Source organism: Kryptolebias marmoratus, linkage group LG1 (assembly GCF_001649575.2).
Source record: "Kryptolebias marmoratus isolate JLee-2015 linkage group LG1, ASM164957v2, whole genome shotgun sequence".
In the NCBI taxonomy this organism is placed as follows: Eukaryota; Metazoa; Chordata; class Actinopteri; order Cyprinodontiformes; family Rivulidae; genus Kryptolebias; species Kryptolebias marmoratus.
The window spans coordinates 13,035,715-13,056,295 of NC_051430.1; the positions used below are offsets into that span (position 1 = coordinate 13,035,715).

General features: G+C 44.0%; 1 protein-coding gene across 2 annotated transcripts in view; it reads right to left on the reverse strand.

Moving 5' to 3' along the window:
- The window catches only part of grk5l (G protein-coupled receptor kinase 5 like), a 32,132-nt gene that overhangs the window by 9,637 nt on the left and 1,914 nt on the right, over positions 1-20,581 (reverse strand). For both annotated transcript variants that reach the window (XR_005233408.1, XM_017417312.3), the window contains exons 2-3: positions 4,594-4,689; positions 4,384-4,496 (exon numbers count right to left, since the gene is read on the reverse strand). Coding sequence is in view for 1 of the 2 variants with exons in the window: in XM_017417312.3 (XP_017272801.1) it covers positions 4,384-4,496; positions 4,594-4,689 (209 nt within the window). In the remaining variant the exon portion in view is untranslated. The remainder of the gene's footprint in view (positions 1-4,383; positions 4,497-4,593; positions 4,690-20,581) is intronic.

The following is a 20,581-nucleotide window of genomic DNA, read 5'->3' on the forward strand; positions in this document are numbered from 1 at the left end:
AGGCGGCGCGGCGCGGCCATGGGGTTTTTTTCCGGCATGGTCCCGCGTTGCCCGGCAACCCCACAGTAAACACGGTGGGATTCCTTGAGATCCTGGAGTGTCACACCAGCGTCACCAGCTTTCCACTACAAAACACACGCGCACACACACACGCATACCCCCTGTGCGCGGACATAAGCTTGGAGCTTAGGGGAAAAACGACACTTCGACTGAAATGTCCAGCGACATATGTTGTTTACGAATAAACATTTAGGAATATGAGCGAACAACAAAGATGAAGAGACTGTAACACAACACACGGCCTCACAAACACCCAATCGGGCGCTCACATTTAGGGTAAGCGAGCTTTCCGACTCCCACCCGCTGCTGGTGGGGGGTCAGTCAAAGGGGAAAGGAGACGCCCCTTTGACTTTTTGAAAGCGGCCGGGCTCCAACACACACAAACACACATAAATTGTACACATACACCCCATTGTGATGTAGGAGGAACCACCGCTGCCCCCCTGAGTGCATTTCTTCCTCTGGTTCACACCGAAACACACACATCCTCCTGCTTTCTCCCACACACACCTCTTCGGTTGTTTTCCCTCGCTAAACCGCTAACGAGTTTCCATGTTTTCTACAACAAAAAACGAAAAAAATCCACGATGACTAGATTACATAATCTGTCAGGCGAACCTCACAACGGCCCAGGCCTCACGGAGTGTTATTTAATCACTTCAAAACACAAGCATCTGCTCGGCTGTAATCACACTCAGACCTGGCTTATTAAGTGCTCTGAATAATGCTCAGCGGTGAGCGAGGCGTCAGAGTCGGAGGTCGTCACATGGACTGACTGCAGAATTAGCGTCACATTGTCTTTGTGGCAGGGGGGGGGGTCTGTAAGTGGTTTCCCTCTCACAGAGGTGGTCACTTTTAGGAGTGGCCGGTTAAGAAGAGGGGAGGGGTGGGAGTTTGGGAAACAATGCTGTCCTTTCTGCCCCCGTCACATGCCCACAAAGATATTCTGAGCGTTGATAGATAACGACTCAAATGTGTCATGTGGGAAGTATTTAGTCTAGACGGAGAAAGAGAGTGAGATATGGGAGGAGTGGAGAGGGGGCCAACGAACCGGGTGAATGTCCAGGGGAGTAATAACTAGTCAGTTAAATGGTCTTGCGATGCAATCAGAGTGAGTACACTGAAACAGTGGGGCTGTCGTGTGTTTGTAGACAGACGTTCATCCATGGAAGAGCACTGAGTTTCCTGCCTCTCAGATAACAGAAGCCCCGGGCTGCCTGGATCAGTGTTGGCCAATATTTTAAAATAAAAAGGGTCTCAGTACCTTTCTTAACCTACAGGGCTAAAAGTAAAAAAGGGTTGTTTTATTGCATGTCTTTATGTGTGTGTGTGTGTGTTTGTCATGTTGGCGAAATGTCACAACAACCACTTGACATACTTTAAGGAAACGATCACAAAGGAATCATTCAATGTCTCTACAACTAATTAACTTTTGAAGTCAACCCAATTCAAGATGGCCGCCACAGCCAACTGATGTTAGGACACACAAAAAAAGCTACAACTCAGCCAATTTTACAAATGACAAAATCTTGAATTTCTTTTTGTAAACCATGAATTACACGTTCTCCATACTAAGGAGGAGGTGAGACCTTTGGGCCTGTTATCAGCCCACAGTTCTACAGCCTGCCTCTCTGATGGTATGGGGGTGCATTAGAGCCTCTGACATGAACAGCTTACACATGTGGAAAGGCACCATCGATGCAGAAAACATACAGGTTTTAGAGCAACATATGTACCCATCCAGACATCTTTTTCAGGGAAGGTCTTGCATATTTCAGCAAGACAACATAAAACCACATCCTGCCTCCATTACAGCTGCAGGCCTTCATGGTAAAAGAGTCCAGGTGCTGAACTGTCCTGCCTGCAGTCCAGACCTCTCACCAACTAAAAACATTTGATGCATCACGAAACAAAAAATACGTCAAAGCAGACCCAGGACTGTTGAACAGCTAGAATCCTCCATCAGACAAGAATAGGACAATGTTCCCTCCAAAACCTCCAGCAGCTGCTCTCCTGGATGTTTACAGACTGATGTTAAAGAAGAGGAGATGTTTCACAGACGGAAACATGGTCTGTTCCAACTTTTTTTGAGATGTGTTGCTGCCATCACATTCAAAATGACCTTTAATTCTCCTAAAAAAGGTACAATTTCCTAAGTGTTTGATATGTGTTACAGAAATGGGGCACGTGTGTTAGGAGTGGCACCTGTAATGCTGCTAATCTGATTCAAAACCATATTTATTATGAGTTAAACGATGTAAACTGGTCAAATGCACTTAAAATATCTGTTAGAAAATGTGTCCTTTGACCATTTGGTTAAATAACTTATAGGCTAATTTCTGCCAAATGTTGTTTAGAACTTCAATTTAAGACTAAAGTTCAGATTCTGGAGTCCTGTTGCTCAAAGAGAGAGAAGACATGTCACTGCATGGTTGAGAAATCTGAGGACGGATGTCTTCAGATGTCTACATTCACCAGTCATTGTCCACAGGAAGAACAATTCAGTTATCTGGTTGGCAGCATCTGTTGCATTATCAAACGCAGATGGCAGCAGCAATGCATGACGGTCAATTTTGACCCATGTATGTTAGTTAAATTTTCCTACAGCGCTTTTGGTTTTTGCTCACGATGATTTAGCGTCGCATTTTACACGGAATCCAATTTACATCCGAGGCAAATGAGTGTCCAAACCTGAGCTTTAATTTTCATACGATAAGACACAACAATGAATAGTTGCAGAAACTCAAATGAAACGCAAAACAAAAACCGGAAGATCCGTGCGGCTTCACTCCCCGTCTGCGCCTGAAGGCTGCTGGTTTCTCTGAGACACACCAGATTTCCTGATCTTTTGTTTTGGTTTTAGTCAAATCTCATCTTTTCTAAGCCCCCAGAAATAAAATGCAAACAAAACAGGAAGGAAACAAATAATATGCATTCTAAACATATCAAACTAATATAGAGAAAACAATCATCTTTGATCAGTTCCTTGCAGTTTTGCTCTCGTATTTTGGTTTAAAAAGACACTTTTCTTTAAGTCTAATAATCTCTTCAATTAAACCGAGGATAGTTTTTTCCATACGTACATTAATGCACACTCCTAAAAGCTAATGGCAGGAAAGAGACCCCGGCTGGCATGTGAGAGAGTGTTTCTAGAAAGGCACCACACTGATGTAGGTTTAATGACTTTAAGACGCTCCGCCAACTTACTGGCTTCTGATTTACCCACAATTCCAAGGGAACTTCTGATTTAGCAGTTTCCTTTCTTGTTAACATACAAAACTGTGAAAAAAAAAAGAGTAAAACTTGGGAACCTACAGAGACTACACTGCAGCAATCAGATGATTTTATGGTCTTGTGCTTATCTTGAAAATTTCTACAATAGTTTATTTGTTTAAACATTTTTTGCTCCCATGCTGGTTTAGATGCTGCACAGACGACATATCTTATGGTATTTATTAGGGGCGGGAGCTGAAATCTATTTTTTGATGCATCAAATTGTGGACATGGATGACTATGAATCCATTTTCATATGTTAAAAATGGATTGTGTGAACATTAATCTGTGCTGCCACTTTAAGAGAGTCAGCAGAGAAGGGGCTGTGTGTCCCAGTAGAGTTACCGTAGCTTCCTGTAGTAGAAACATGTTGTGTGTTTTCACCTCTTTATCATCCTTTCTTCACTGAACCCTGAACAATTTGTCTGTAAATAAAATCTGAAGCTATCATCATATGACTGTTTTAAGTAATAACTTTAAAACATTTGATTTGTGTATAAATTTCCAGTGATAAACACAATGCTAACCGCATTAGCTTTCCTATGGTGTTTTCAGTGTTAGGTTAGCATCTATGCTAACTGTTAGTCAGCAGGCCGTGATTATTAGGTTTTTTCTGGCTTCTGCGATTATTGTGTGCTCTTTGTTAGTCCTGAAAATATATGAATTAGTGTTAGTGGTCATCACAGCCCTGTGAGTCAGAATAAAATCGAATCACGAGGTGCAGAAAGAGTCCCAGCCTTGGTATTTATGAGTGGAACATCTGAGATGATGAGCATCCAAATGCAGAAACAAGCGATGGAGCTTCCCAAAGCCCGACTAACGCCCGTAACAGGACCCATCTATGGGCTGAAGACATGACGCCACGGATATCAGGCGGCTCTACAGCAGAGAGCACAAAGGATGAGGTTTAATCCATTTCTTCCCTCTAGAGTTTCCCTGGCTAGTAAAAATATAGAGAACGAAGCACTAACGAGGACACAAAGCGGTACAACCTAAATAATGTTTTTGTTGCTGTGTTTCTGCGTCTCTGTGTACGTGGGCGTGTGTTACCATTGCGTCCAGCAGCTGGATGCACCGTTGCATGTTGGGGTTGGTCTCACAGTACTGACGAAAGAGGAGCCGTCCAATGGGCTGTTTCTCACAGATGCTGGCATAATCCCGCTCTGCAAAAGGAAGAAGCCAACACTTTAACAGCCAGCATTTGGAAACACGCTCTGTCTTCAGACGGGAGGGGAGGGGGGAGAGCGCACAAACACGTACCGATAGTTTTTCCCATGTTAACACACTGGCTTATGTGGGGGAAGCGAAGGATCTCCTTCCATTTTTTGCTCCTTCCTTTCCGCTTTCCACCTCCGCCTGTGGTGACACGCACAAATAAGAAGGGAAAATATTAAAACGACAGGACTTCATAAAGTTGTCAGGGTTCATTTGCATCAGCGAGGAGCAACGTGAGGCCCCGTGCGTCAAAGAAGCGGGAGAAAAGGGGGTGAGGAGGGGTTGTGTGTGGGCTTTCCCCTGAATGAAATCATAGTCTCAGCCCGTATCTATAATTCATAGATTACGTCTCACTTCCTCCCTAAATTTCTCCATTCTCCACTGACTTTCCTCCTCAGTCAGTAGCTTTTCTGAAAGTGGAGCAGTGTGTGTTTAATGTGTGTGTGTGTGTCTGTTCACTCAGCCTGCTCTGCCCAGACCAGCTCCCATAAGAGCCGGAGACTTTACCCGCCTCAAATCCATTAACACTAAACCCTGAACATTTATTTGTTTATTTTATTTTATATTTTTGTGGTCGTGTATTATTCCAGTTTGTTCAAATTACTGCCCACCTCCAAACGCCTGTGTCTGTGTGTCTATCTGTATGCAAAATATCTCACAAACCAATGAACAATATTCACTGTAATTTGCAGAAAGTATTTCTTGGATGTACATCTACAGCTGAATGACATTTGGAATTAGCACGATTCAAGATGGCCGCCTCAGCCGACTGATAATAAAAATAAGCAGTTAAACACAAAAAGGGCTATAACTCAGTCAATTTTACAGATCCGGACCTAAAGTTTGCTGTGGTAGTAGCTGAGACTAAGACCCAACATGTGGTACCAGCAGATTGAGCAGGATCCTTGTTTAAACTTCAGCCATGAACTATTTGGAATTAACCTTGTACGTCTGTTAGCAAAATATTTCAAGACTCACCGAAGGGATTCTGATGAAACTCTTGGAAAGTAATCAGTGGATGTACGTCTACACCTGATTACCTTTTGGAGTCAACCCAATTAAAGATGGCTGCCACAGTCAACTGACCTTAATAAACACAAAAATGGCTCTAACTTAAACCCTTTTAGACATATTGACCTAAAATTTGGCGTGGTAGTAGCTGAGACTGACCCCCAACGTATGTCCTGAATGCTAACAGATTGTGTTGCATCTTTGTTTAAAAGTTTGCCAATAATAATACAAACAACTCTGTTTGTTAGCAAAATATCTCACGAACAACTGGCAGATCTTGATTAAGCTGTCAGAAAGTAATCCCTGGAAGTTTACAGCTGATTAACTTTTGAAGTCAACCTAATTCAAAATGGCCGCCACAGCTAATGGACATTAGCCAACACAAAAATGCAAATAACTCAGTCAAACGTATAGATAATCTAATGTGGTAGTAGCTGATAAGTCACTCACACATACTCGGAGCGGGGTATTAGATGACACTGAGCTTGATGTTATTTTCAAGGTTTGACCAAAATAAGATGATCTAAGTCTAAAAGCGGGTGATGTGCATTCCTTCCAGGAGTGCTAAGCTTTTGATTTCTTCTGTTTTGAACTGCTGTCGTGTTTCTCGTCCTAACTGTAGCGTTGGTCACACAGGATTAAAAACTGAGTGCTTATTTCATTTGTTTTACAGTCGAAGCTGTGTAAAAAAAACAACAAAACCCCATCTTGGTTTTAGTTTTCTCCGCGTGCAATGACTGCGCGGTGGACATTTGCTGCGTGTGATAGGCATCAAGAGCAGGAAAGCCAGAGCAGCGACGACAAGCAGACATCTTTAAGTAATAAGTCAGGAATTTGAGAGGCGCTACGTCATGCTGGAGCCTCTGAGTGAAAGATTTAGCTGCTTTCCCATCAATCCTGCCGCATTACGGCCTTGCCGGTCCCCCCCCNCTGCTGTGTAAAAACACGCCGCTAAGTCTCAGTTACGCTCGTATCTTTACATTACACGCTTTCAGCTCAGGAGTTCGAGAAGTCGAAATTGTGCTCAACATCTTTTTTGGTGTGACAGTAAAAATATACAATGCAGTTTTCCCACTAATCCAAGAAAAACAGGCATAAAGGAAGTGCACGTCTCAGCTCTTTTTTTTCTAACTTTAGGTATTTGATTTCATAATCAATCCCTTGCAAGTTTTTTTCACAAAAAAAAAGCTTTACAAGCTTGTAGGGATCTTCTTCACGAGCTCGAGTCGGGTTGTTTTCCTTTCGAGAACAGCTCTTATAGCAGCAAAGCTTAGATACACAGAATGGTACCTTATAACCCCGGACAAACATGAGGAAAGAATGTCTTAATAACTGAAGTCAAAATATAAAATATCCCCCGAGACAATCATTAACTTCATGCATCTGCTCCCCATCAGCGTTACAGTAGACCAAAAAAAAAAAAAAAGGCCCACTTCCTTATTTAAGTTCCACTTGTTCTCTGGAAAGAGTTAATGAGTAAAAGTATGCAGCGTGACAAAATGTCAGCATACTTTTGCCTGTGCGGTTTAAGTATTTTAATCTCTTTTATTAAGAAACAACGTCTGCCAAAACACACAGCGGTGCAGTGAATGGAGAAGGTCATTCCCCACGGGGGCCACTAAGCTCGGAGCGAACGCGCTCGTGCTTCTGTGGGGCCCTCGCAGATAAAAAAGCCTCCGCCAAATGGCAGAGATTTCCTGTTGAGGGGTCAGCGCCATGTTAAATAATTGTACCAAACGCCGGCGCTCCACCCAGGCATTCAAATTGTACACAATGCTGAGACAACCGCAAATAATGAAGTTCCTCCTTTTTTCTGCCCCGTGTCCTGTTTTCTTTCCCTCTCGCTGAACGCTCTACGAACCTGTTTATTTTTCATCTGCTCTTCCTCGCCATCTGCACCGCTCCCCTCTCCTTCAACCTCAGCTCCGCGGCCCGTCTGCTCTGTTTCTTTCTTCTTCTTCTTTTTTTTTTAGAAATCTGTGGAAGATTCACAGTCGTCTCCCTCCACATCACGATGACTGAGCTGCAGCAGCCTGGGACTGACCTAATTTGAAGCTTGAGGCCCATCGGTCTGCTTTGTTTCGAGGTCGTTCGCAGCTCTCTGGGCAGAACAGGGATCTTTGACCCTTTATGGGTGTGAAGGGATTTTTATGTACAGTTGCTTGGAGTTAATAGGAGCCGGGCTTTCAGACAAAAGCAGCAGAAAGGGTTTAATGGGATCCAAGCAGGCGTATTTCAATCCAACTGCAATGAATGTTCAGTCTGGGTTTCACTTCAGGGTCATGTGGGAGTCTACAATGAGGTCAGCTGACCTGATGATGGTCTCCTCTCTTCTGCTCCATTAAAGCTAAAAGATTGTGGTTTCACCGTGTGCAAGAGGGCTTAAAACTGCAGCCATTTATGACACCGATTACCATACATTTGTTGATTTATTCCTCTCTCTGGAGTGAAAAGCAAGTGGCTGTAGATGTATTTCACGGTTACTGGATTGATACCTATGTTCAACCAAAAACGTAGAAACTTTACTATAAATAAGTGTTAAAGGAATAGCTCAAATCTTCTGAAGTCCATTTTTTGTGGCAGCGGAGAATATTAAGAAAATAATCAAATAATTACCAACAAATTTTTAGCTTTAAATCCCAATCCCTACAATAAATATCTTACCTGCTGCAGATAGCTCTTTGGCCACCCCCAGTTTAGAGAAACGGAGTTTAATTCTGACTGGACTGGCGAGCTAAAAGCCGCCAAGACCGAAGCAGATCGCTGCCATCTTAAAGGGACAGTCCGGTCATTTTTTTTTTTTTTTTGAAGGGGGTCTTTCGCCAAATAGTTGTTGATAGTTATTCCCCGATCAGCTCTGAAAATACCCCTTTAAAACAGATTTAGAAACATTTTCAACAGGGTTAAAATTGCTGATGTTCGATCCTCACGATCCTCACTGATAATTGACACTTCGACTTTCTCTCAGGAGCCCTTCTGGGGATTCCAACCTTCAGGTTCGGAACGTCGGTGTTCAATAATTGGCCTCATTTGCTAAATCGACAACATTTGTGTGCAACAGCGTGCGCGAACAAAGCCAACCTCTCCGGCAAGCATGCAAATACTCTGCATGAGCACGAACTGTTGCATCTCCGCATCGCAGAAGCGGCCTTCTGGATGTGACAAGATATTTCCTGTTTGGTTTCAGTGTCTCGTGTCTAGAGACTTTAAAATAATACAACCTTAATCACTTGAAAGATTACAAATAGTTTCTGCATGTCTCCCTGCTGCTGCCCGATGAGGGGAAAACATTCTATCTGGAAATGAGAAATTAGGCCTCGGAGGAAGTTTACTAAAATAATTAGTTCCATCAACAAAAAAAGGGAAGCGCTAAGATTTTTGAATCACTGTATGAGGCGATGGGAAATTAAAAAATAAAACTTCCACATTCACAAGTTGAAAACAAAAGTGGGCTGCTATAAACCTGAACGTGCTCCTAAATGACATCTTGTCCTCCGTGCTCTGCTGATTCCCCTCTTGAATAAACTGTGTTCCCTCTCCCGTGGCCCGTCGCTTACACTCCAGCTGAAATATGCGCGGCGCTGTAGATTAGCTGCACACAAGACGTGGTCGGTCCAATTTGTTCCACGGAGGCCTTGTGGTCGCCGCCCTTTACTTATGTTTCTGATTAGCGCCTCTGACATCACCGCGGCATGTCAAGTGTGGCGAAAAATAAGGTCACGGGGCGAACAACATCCGTCTGGCAAAACACCAGGGGGTTACCGGCATCCCAAACATCTAAGAGAGTGTGTGTGTGTGTGTTCTTGCTGTGACCTCTCTTTAGTAACGTCCCCACGCCCGTCCATGCACACGTTCAGAAGCGCCGCTAGCTCAGCTGTGAGGTTACCATCGCCCGCCGCCTGTGTGTCCGTTAGCCTGTTAGCAAAAATATCCGCTGGACAGATTTTGACGGAACTCCCAGAAAGTAATCGTTGGATGTGCAGCTACGACTCGCTGACACTCGCAAACGAATCCAATACAAGTTGGCCGCCACGGCTAACCGACTTCAGCAAACACAAAAATGGCTACACCGTCAACTTTACAGATACTGAGCTACAATTTGGGGCGGCAGGAGCTGAGAGTCGTCCCCAACACATACTCTGAGCACGAACATACGGCCTGAGATTTTACGATATCACCTGAGACTTCACATAGCGCCTCTGTGAGCTTTTTATTTGGGTTGAAAATACATCTGAACTTGTAGACGTCTAAGTTTCAACTGGACAGTGTTTTAGACGTCTATACCGAATGTCTAAACAAACACATCTAAAAGACACTTAATCAGAGTCTACCTGAAGCTTAGACATCTACTAAACTTTGACTTTTAAATTAAATGTAAATCAGTTTTAGCCTAAATGTACAATAGACATCTTTTAGACATCTATATGTTCAAACTGATTTATCTAAAAAGCAGCTAATCAACGTCTAGTTGAAATTAAGTATTGTTTGGGCTGTTACAGTACTGTTTTAGTTCAATGTCCACAAATAAAAATAAAAGGTATTTGTAATTAATCTGATTTATGGTTCCAAGGTTTGACGAAACAGCTCATTTCTCGACATGAGATGACAATAGTTTGAAACTCTGGCAGGAAAGGCGGAGGGCGATATGCATTCCTTCAAGAATGCTTGGCCTTGACACACAAAAGAAAGTGAGCTGTTAACCAGTTTACACACACGCGCACACACACACACACACACACACACACACACACACACACACCCTCTGGCAGTATCATCCAAGCATAATGTCAGAGTTGCTGTGGACAGCCCGAGGAAACCACATCCTAACTGTAAATCAGACACATGGTTTGTAACGACATCTGCAGCGGAGTGAGATGTGAAAGCACGGGGAGCGCCTCTGCACACCTACACCTCACAGAAAGTGATTCTGGTCGAGCCTTGTGGCTCTCCACGCTCTGACCCTCCTCATTCACGACCAGCCGGGTATCTCTGTCTGATTATTCAACTCTCGCTTCTTCTTTTTTTTTCTCCTCACATCACCTCCTTTGTCTAAGCTGTTAAATGTCGGCCTCGCGGTTGAGTCATACAGTAGTGGTCAGCGAGGTACCAACACAGCAACACACACACACACACACACCGACGAATAAAACGCCTTTGTTCTTGCCGAGTCTCCTTCCTCTCCCACAACGTCCAACTGTTCATCAGCCCTTAGTATTTATTTGCATGGGAGATGCAGGTGAAGGCAGACGCCCTTGTAAATGCAAAACATTTGTTTTAAATGCACAAGTAGGCTATCAAGAAAACAAAATAGAGAAATGCTTTGCATTGGCACTCAATAACATCCTCTTCCTGCTTGTCAGAGTGATTGCTAGAAGGGTTCGGCTTGCCTTGGTCACGATAAACATCTTGGTGACAAAGCAGCCCAAGATTTTGATCTGTTGCTGAGACAGGAGGTAAATCACACCTCTTCAGATTGTGCTATCTGGGAGCCGCGCCGAACCGCGCTTTACGAGTCAATGTTCTGCAGCTCTAGGAGATGTAGAAAGGAAGATGGTGTTCAACCTTTGAAGCCTGCCTCTCACCGGGCTGCGGCTGCTGGCAACGAGTGGCAAACAAACCTTGAGAGGGAGTCTCGGGATTGTGTCGAACGCGCTCACGGATGGCTCTCAATTTTCCTTGCCGTCGTGTCGCAGGACGTCTGAACGCGTTCGACAGATTTACAAAACATATTTCCTCTTAAAATAGCCGCCGAGTTGTCACGGGCAGTAGGAACCCGGCTCAAACCCTCGAGTAATCACTGGATGTGTGTCTACAACTCATTCACCGTCAGACTCAACCCGATTCAAGATGGCTGCCACATCCAAAGGACCTTAGAAAACACTAAAATGGCTGGAACCCAGTCAGTTTAACTTGTATTAAACTAAAATTTGGTGAGACTAATTCACAACACATACTCCAAGTGCTACTCATTGCACACAATCTTTGATCTTTGGCATTAACTGTTGGTGTTCACCCTGTTTGTCTGTTAGCAAAATATCTAATGAACCAGGCTGGATTTTATTAAAACTCTCAGAAAGTAATCACTGGTTGTCCATCTACAACTCATTAACTTTTAGAGTCAACCCAATTCAATTTGGCCACCACAGCTGTTCAACCTTTGCCAGCACAAAAATGCCTCTAACTCAGTCAAAATTACAGATATTGAGCTTAGATTTGGTGTGGTAGTAGCTGAGACTCGTCCCCAACACATCGAACAACAACACATGATATTGCATGTACCTAAGCAGCTATAACTTTGTAATTTCTCATCATCAGATAATATGTTACCTGACCACTCTGCTATGAAAGGCTGATATGCATGTTTTCCAAGGAATGCTAGCCCTTTTATTTGGAAATGTATTTTTTTTCTTTTGCTTCAAGATGCAGTCAAAATTTTATGTTTTTTAAATATAGCCTTTTCAAGTTTATTTAAGTAGTAACAAGGACCGGATGCATTCGAAGTAAAACGTGTCGCGTCACAATTCAGTGTGACTCCAAATGTGAATATTTGCCTATTTTCCCGCAATTTTGCGTCTCCAATTAGTATCCAACAGTCGCAGTGAGACTTCACCTTTTATCATTAAAAAACAAAAAACATCACAAGCTCATCAACCTTATCCGCAATCACTGCTGTAATGGTAAAACAAGCCGGGATATTTCTTATCTCTACACGTCAAAAAGCACTTATTGAGGAGTCTCGCGGTAAGTGTGTGTGTGTCCGTGTGCGCGCCCATGCCACAGGAAGCTGGAGGAAACGTTCGCCAGACCTGAGCAGAAGGGGAGGACTATAGCAGGAAGACGCTCTTTGTTGACCTCTTCCAGGATGATGTCATGTTGGAGCCTCCTCGTCAAAGAGCCGTTCCCGTCCACGTACTCCTCATCAGAGCAACGAGAACCGGCGCTGCGGCGTCTGCTGACACGCTCGGAGCGAACGGCTGTGACGTCCGGCCCTCACCTGCTGACACCGGACTATTCTTCGGGCTGCTGCAGGTGGGAGGTGGGGGTCACATGTTAATCCACTCAGCCAGGGGTCGCAACCTCAAAACTCAGCCACGGACGACGAAGAGGGGATTTGAAATAGGCTGCACCGATGATAACAACTTGACAATGTGCCTGGGTTTCCAAGCAAACCAACTGGGTGAGATTGATCAGCTCTGTGGTCAGCGTGTTGCTGTTTGCACAAAAGCCTTATGAACAGTGACACAGCAGTGCCCATTACCACCGTCTTTATGTCCTTGTAAACACTGGTGCTAAAAATAGCGACCGGCTCAAGGGCAGCCGCCACGATGTGTTAACACAAACCGAGGCGGGGGAAACCAGTCCGTGATCACACAGCTGGTATACGCTGGGGCCGTTGCTGCTCGAGTAGCTGCGTCTCGAGTTTATAAGCAAACTAAAGGACAAGAAGGCACGTCTCCTGCTGCCTTTCAGGCCAGAGTTTTAGACTGTTTTGGTCAAACCATGAAAGTAATGTTATCTTGAGATATCACGATCAGAGTATGTGTTTGTGACTGACTCTCAGCTACCATCACAGCTCAACATCTGTAAAACTGACTAAGTTATAACCATTTTCATGTTTTCTAATGTTGATTAACTATGGCTGCCATCTTAAACTGGAATGACTTTAAAGGTTAACCATTTACAGATTTGCATCCAATGATTGCTTTCTCAAAGTTTTATTGACATCCGCTCAGTAGTTCACGGGAATATTTGCTAACAGACAGATAAGACTGACTCCAACAAGTCAATGCTTAAGTTTAAGGCAAAGATCTCACGCTATGAGGAGCACTTGGAGTATGTGTTGCAAATGACTCTCAGCTACTAGCACTCAAAACGTTAGCTTAATATCTATAAAATTGACTGAACTATAGCCATTTTTGTGTTTATTAAGGTCAATTGGCTGTGGCAGCCATCTTGGATTGGGTTGACTCCAAAGGTTAATTAGCTGCAGACGTACATCCACTGATTACTTTTCTGAGAGTTTCATCAAAATCCGTCTGGCGGTTCATGAGATATTTTGCTAAAAGTCAGGCACACATGCAGATGCCGGGCAAAAATTATTATGGTCTGCTTTTGCCTTTCTGTGGCAGGAGATAACAAACATGTGCAGGAAGCCAGAAAATAAAAATAAAAACTCGGCGTTAAAACTTGCATGTAAGGACAGAAATCCGACAAAAGCCAGCAGAAGGCCGGGCACATTTCCTGCCGGGGAACAGTCAGGTGCCACAAGTTTCCTGCTCTATAAATATGCTAAATCTGGAATGTGAGGAGTGGGATGGGGTGGGGGGGGGAGTAAAGCATTGAATAGACTGCAATTATATAACCCATGGATCAAAAGACCACACACAGCGCGGGGCATGATGGGTAATACACACTGTTTGCTCATCCATAAAGATCCAGGAGGACAGAGCATAGTCCACACGAGGCTGGTCTTTAATGGGAGCTTCTTGGCTCTAACAAGGTGGGATGGTGTTTGTTCCCCTTCGCAAATGGTTCCCACATTAACGTGATCCTGCGCGTCCCAGAAGGACGGCCTTTTTTCTGTCCGGAGACAAACTCTGCACTTCCATCACGTCTCATAAAGAGACCGGGGGAGCTGACTTATCCAGTCGATGGAACGAATGGAAGTGTGTTGAAAGACGGTACTGGCTGGGCGCTCACATCCACACGAAAGAAAATGGTGATAATTGTTTTTGCCCGTGTGTGTGTGTGTGTTCGTTTTTCTGTAGAAAGTAATCACTAGATCTAGATCTACAGCTGATTGACCTTTAGAGTCAACCCCATTCAAGATGGTTGCCACAGATAATCAACGTTAGAAAACACAAAGACGGGTGTTTGTGGGGTGGTAGCCGAGCGCCATTCCTGACACTCTGAGCATGAAACAAAATCTGTCTTTAAATCTTTGCCCTTAACTACTGCAGTCAACACGGTCTGTCTGTTAGTAAAATAACTCCTTAATCACCTGATGGATTTTAATGAAACTGCCAGAAAGCAGTGAAAAGGGGTACGCCCACAACTCATTAACTTTTGGAGTCAACTACGTCCATTATAACCACCGCAGATGAGCGCATTCCTTCAAGGACAGCTAGGCCTTTGGTTGCTTGTCCTTTTTTTTCCTTTTTTTGACATTCCACGTTCTTTATTATTGCAATGCCAACATCCTTCAGAAAGAAAACAATTGTAAGGTTTGGAGCGTGTGGCGTGGCCTTAACTGCGCTGGAACTCTGCTGCTGCGATTCGCTGCTTCTCTAAGGCAGCTTTGTCTTTTCTCAGCGTTGTGGAAAACGCACAGCGGGCCTTAAGGAAGAGGAGGAGCTGGTTTTTTTTACAATATTAGATGCTCTGAACTGGCCTACTTCCTTTTGAGAAAGCACTCCGAGGAAGACCAGGGCCGTAGGTTCAATAAATAACTTATAGCGTTGCAGAGTACGGTAAAAGGAAACAGTCATCCTCAGATGAGCATCTCGTGCCTCTAAAAACCTAAGAGCCTACTGCTGAAACTGCAGCATTAAGCAGCCTCATGTATTTGCAGGACATTAATTGTCAGACATGGTCTGGCATTTAGCTTCCTATATGACAGCAGACATCCAAAAGGGGAAGTTCAAAACTCGCAGTATTGATCATTTGATTAATGCACATCAAATATTCATTGGCTGTTCCATTACAGAGACGGTCAGGAAACAGGACTCCACGAAGCGCTGTTGTCTAACAACGAGGAGAAAAAATAAATAAATCAGCTGGGTTGCTTGGTACATTTCTCGAGTGCTTTTAAAATTCACTCCCCCCCCCTCTGCCTCAGCTCTCCCTATAGCCCACTGTCCACTTCCACTTTGGATAATTATCTCCTATATTTCCCAGAATGCCACTCGGCAACCTCCGGAGAACAGGCGTGAACTTGTTGCATCCAGCCGAGTTACATATACTGTATGTGTGGGCAGAGGCAGCGGTAACAATAGAGATAGTAGGAGCCGGAGAGCTGAATTTTTTCACTCAAGAAAAAATGAGTCACACTCCTACTCAAAACACAGCGAGCCTTGTGGCGTGTTGTCCACGGAGAAGTGGCTAGCTCCGCTTCGTATCTCATCAGCACCCTGATTTTCAGTTCCTGAAGAAAAAAAAACGTAAATCAAGGGCCGATAAAAAATAATTAGGGTTGGGCATTCATTTCTTTTTCTAATTAACTTGTAGAACGCAAAAAATCTAAACCATTTAGACAACAAATGTCCAATATACTACAGTTGTTGATTATATTGTTTTCTTCATTATCAGTAATTTGGTGTTAAGTTTGCATGAGTAAAGATTGGACAGCAGGCAATCGAACTAAATAAGGAGTTTATATAATAAAAAAAGGGAGTTTATAGAGTTAAACTCGTAATGCTAAAGGGCACAGTTACATCATCATTATGGGACAATAAAAGCCATACAATTAAAAACACTAAGAGATAAGATTTGACCAAAATGGCTATGACTATGTCGTTTCTCAACATGACACTGAACTGTTAGATCCACTGGAGTGACTTCAAATGTCCCAAAGAGAGTTTTTGGTACTTTGATTGCTCACTAAAATCAAGTCTTTCCCTTATATTTAAAAACAATAGGGAATTGAACACTTCTTTGCCAGGTCTTCTTCTATCCCTTTTTAGTAAAAAAGAAAAAAGGAGGGAAAGCAACAGGCTGGTATCCTCCCCGTTATACTCTTCTTCCCCTCCCAATTAAGGCGCTCTCAGAACCTGACGGCAGCATTTCATGTCAGCGTCCTTCAGACGGGCCATGACGGGAGGTGGAGCGCTTCAGGTGAGCGTTTTCTGTTCGTGCAGAAGCAGGAGAGAACGTTTGTGCACCACGACGGAGACAACGAGCCCATTGTGTATTATTCCTACTCATATTACCATTAGCTGGCAGGTGGGGGATCAGACGGCACAACAAAGATCGATGCCATGGCTCTGACTGTTGGAGCGTGCCAACGGGTGAAGAAGCTCGTTCCACCAGAACTCCGTCAGCTGGAACAACGGCAGCTCCGTCGGCCTGCTGGGACTTGCTGTGGCCTCACGTGATGAAGCAGCCCTCATCACCCACCCACCCACCCACCCCCTCTGCAGCAGCTTGAAGATACAGCTCAGAGCACACACAAGTCAGCCGTATGGATAACATACTTCATGGCTGTTATATAAACACACCTCCTTGTTTGAGCAAACCAGAATATCCTCTTCAGGGGGACAGAATTCAATTTCGATTTGGTCAAAACTTCTTAAGCATTCTGAATTACTGCGTGACAGATATTTTAGTAGTAATTGTGCATGTTTTCCCTTTTAATCAAGGTGAAGCTACCTAGGTTGTGCACCTAACCATAACCCAGTTATGGTTCATGAAATGCTTGGAAAAAAAAAGGCATTGTATGAAAAGGTGATCAGTCCTTAGGGGAAGGTTGTAGAGACCTGAAACTCAGGGCATTGTTCTCAGCTTCCTCTTCTGCATTAATAGACACCTTACATGCCCCACTTTTGGGAGAGACCAAAAATGCTGAAATAGCCCAAGTGTCATTGGCTAAGTGGGTGAGCGGTTTTGTGTTAGAAAGAGTTAAACTTTTAACTCTGAACAGAGTCAGTATCTAACAGTAAAGTAGTAGAAAGCTTTACGTCAGACAACAGTAAAACCTAAAGAAAAGCACCAAAAGGCTTGTTTGTTTGTTTTTTTACTTTCTCTTGAGAGTAGCTACATAAGGAACAAACATAGAGCAATTATTTCAGCAGTTAATATATCTGCCGTGCCATTTCAACTGCAAAACCTCATAAAAACATTACTGCGTTTAGCTAAGATTGGCCAAAAAAATCAATATGTTGCATCTGGGACAAACATGTGGATCTATAGCAGGCAACCCAGGTCCTGGAGAGCCACCATCCTGCATGTTTTACTTGTTTCTGTGCTCCAACACACCTGATTCAGTGGTTAAATCACAGCTTCTTGTCCTGCAGAAGCCTGTTAATGACACACTGATTTAAATCAGGTGTGTTGGAGCGGAGAAACAAGTAAAACATGCAGGATACTGGTTCTCCAGGACCAGGGTTGCCTACCCCTGGTATATAGTATTAGTGCTTTAAGTTAGGTTGTCGCTTGTTGTGGATGTTTTGAAGCGTCTGCACGGTATTCGTCGATAATTTGAAACTTCATGGGCCGGATGGAATAAGCTTGTGTACCAAATGTGGCTCGGGGACCACCAATTGATGCTTACTTCTCTTTGTGTTATTTTTTAATTTTAGATAATTTCCTTAATAAAATTGCTGGCTAATCTAATATTTACCAATTTTGTCTGGCTGTCCTGTTTTTCACCTTTAGTTTCAAGTGTTCTTGTTCGAGTTAGAATGAACCGACTGGTCTGATGCATCTTCGTGAACTTGTTTTTTTTTTGTTGTTGTTGTTTTACAAGCTTTTTACTAATGTAACAACATCGTCTATAAAAAGGAAAAAAACGAAGAAAAAAAATCCCCAACAAGCCAAATGTGAAAGCCCACAGGCAGTTAAGTGGAATTCAGTCAAATCACCTCAGCCAAACTAAATACTCCAGCTCCGTTACCGCAATTCAGGAAAGACATCTGAATGCAGCAATGCAGTTTTTCCCTCGTACTCTCATTCACTTCGACAGCTGATGACGTTCGCTCGCCTGGTCTGGAATCTACGACTGCTGCCAGCGGGAGTTGTGAATGGGGTGGCAGGCAAGACAGCGTTGCTCTCTTGTTCTCTCTTCCACACACACACACACACACTGAGCTCAGGGTCCAATGCGCCGACGTTGCTCCCGTCACAGCGGCGAAGTTCAGGTTACATTTAAACAAAAGGAATTCATCCCCACACCCCTCATCTTTTAACACACACATAAATCTGCACCATACCCTGATATTAAACTGCCTGCATGTCAGCTACACCAGGCAGAAGTCACAACTGAACAGATCTGAATGAAAAGCAAAAAAGGTCAGAGTGGATCGCTTTATTCTTTATTTCCTCGGCCGGTGCAAACGCTCACCGAGACACCAGAGATCAGCAGCACGTCTGCATTTCCTGCCGCTCTGATGAGGCGAACAGAGCCGCCGCCGTCAGATGACCACGCTGAAGGCGTGTTTCGTTTCGGCCGTGCACTCATCATCCTCCACAAAGTATCTTCTGCAGAGAACGGAGAGCAGCTCCACGGGAGGATGGCGCTGGGCTAGCAGTAGCCCACTCAGTTTGTTATGTAACAATCAGTTTGATTAAATAGCTTATGGGCTGCAGCAAACTGATAGTGTGTTACCACTTAGCTTTATGTAAGACAGCGGTTAAAACGAACCGAGATGGCTCAATGTGACTAAAGCGGCTTTTTAAGGAAATATCGCTCCGTGGTTATTAAATGGGGCCGTGCTGCAGCTCATGGCCTGGGCACAGCTACTGCTTTTTACTCTCTTGTTTCAGCTGCCCCTTGCACTGGTTTGTGGATCCGAGTGATGTGAGGATGCTGGCACAAGCAGGCCAGAGACTGCAGTGCAAACCAGGCCTTCCTGGAGCTCGCAGCACTTGGCTCCAGCTCGGCCCGCTCTTGCTTAAACAAACAGGAATAAACAGCCTTTATTTGTCCCACTTGCATTCTTGCACTGATGCTGGTATGTGATCTAAAAACGATCCTCCCGTCTGCTCCACGCCGCTGAAACACAGAATAATTCACGCCAGGGAGGCGCGCAGGGGTCGGGCAGCGCGCGGGGATCCGCGGGGCCTCTCGCACCGGGCCGTGTAATCCAAAACCTCGAACGATTCTCACTGGTGAACGATTCGACCGGTAATGAACTCGCAACGAGCCGCGACGTGTTTTGGCGAGCGCACGGCAACAAATCTGTTGAGTCAGCCTCACATGGATGCATTTATGGAGAGCCAGATAAAGCTGCTGGGAAAGCCGTGTTTTACAGCCACGGCTGGTGGGACCGAGCTGGCAGCTGGGACGGGAAAGATCTGCCACGGCTCATTAACTGCTCTTATTAATTCATAACGCCGGATTCACTAGGCCCAAATTGCACTCCGCTGCCATAAAAACGAGCATCGAGTCTGACCCGCAGGTGTTCCACACGAGGGTTTGGACTGCACGCCGGCTTCCTGGTTCATTTTATAACCCCATCGAAGCACCTAAAGCACTCCCTGCAATCACCAGTTGTTGCTTTTTTTTTATTACCCACAGACGTAGCTGCTGAAGACTTTTATCTGTGTCATTCTGAAACTCACACATGAAACCACATGCTGCTGTGCCAAAAACACCCCCGGCAAAAAAAAATTCACTTATGTGCCACTACGGGACAATTTGACTCTTTTAGTTTTCAGAAAAGACAGAGGTTTATGTTGTGAAGTTTCAAAGAAGAAGGATGTTGGAACATTTTGCTTAATGAGTCTTTATTCAGTAAAAGGAGCAGTGGGTAGGTTGGGTTGAATTAGCAGCATTTGGTTACTTTAATGTTTCATATTATTGCTTCAGTGCAACAAAACCTGCTTATTTTGGCTGTTAAAAAGTAATTAAAAGCACTAGATTCAGGATAAAACAATTATGCACTTCAAACAACACCCAAATCTATGTTTTTTTAGAGTGTACAGAGCCTGCAGGTGTAAAACTAATCAGCTCAAGTGTTTATTTACATCCACTTACTCATTAGAAAGGCATCCTTGTCTCATATCCTCCCAGAGCAAAGAGTGAAATTTGTCTCCCTTTTGTTTCGTACGTTTTACTTAGATGTTCGTGTCATCGCTGCACAGCGGCACCATGCAGCACGGGAAAAAAAAATTTCCCTTTGTGGACAATAAGATTTATTTGGTTTGATTTACACAAGCAGAAGTCACGCGGGCTGACGGATGTCGGCTTTTGAATCGTGTCCTGATTACAAGCGTCCTTTCATTAAAGAGATACGGTAGCTCAGATCCTTTAATGTGTGGTTCTGCAGAGAGATTATGAACAATTAATATCTTACCTGCTTCTGCT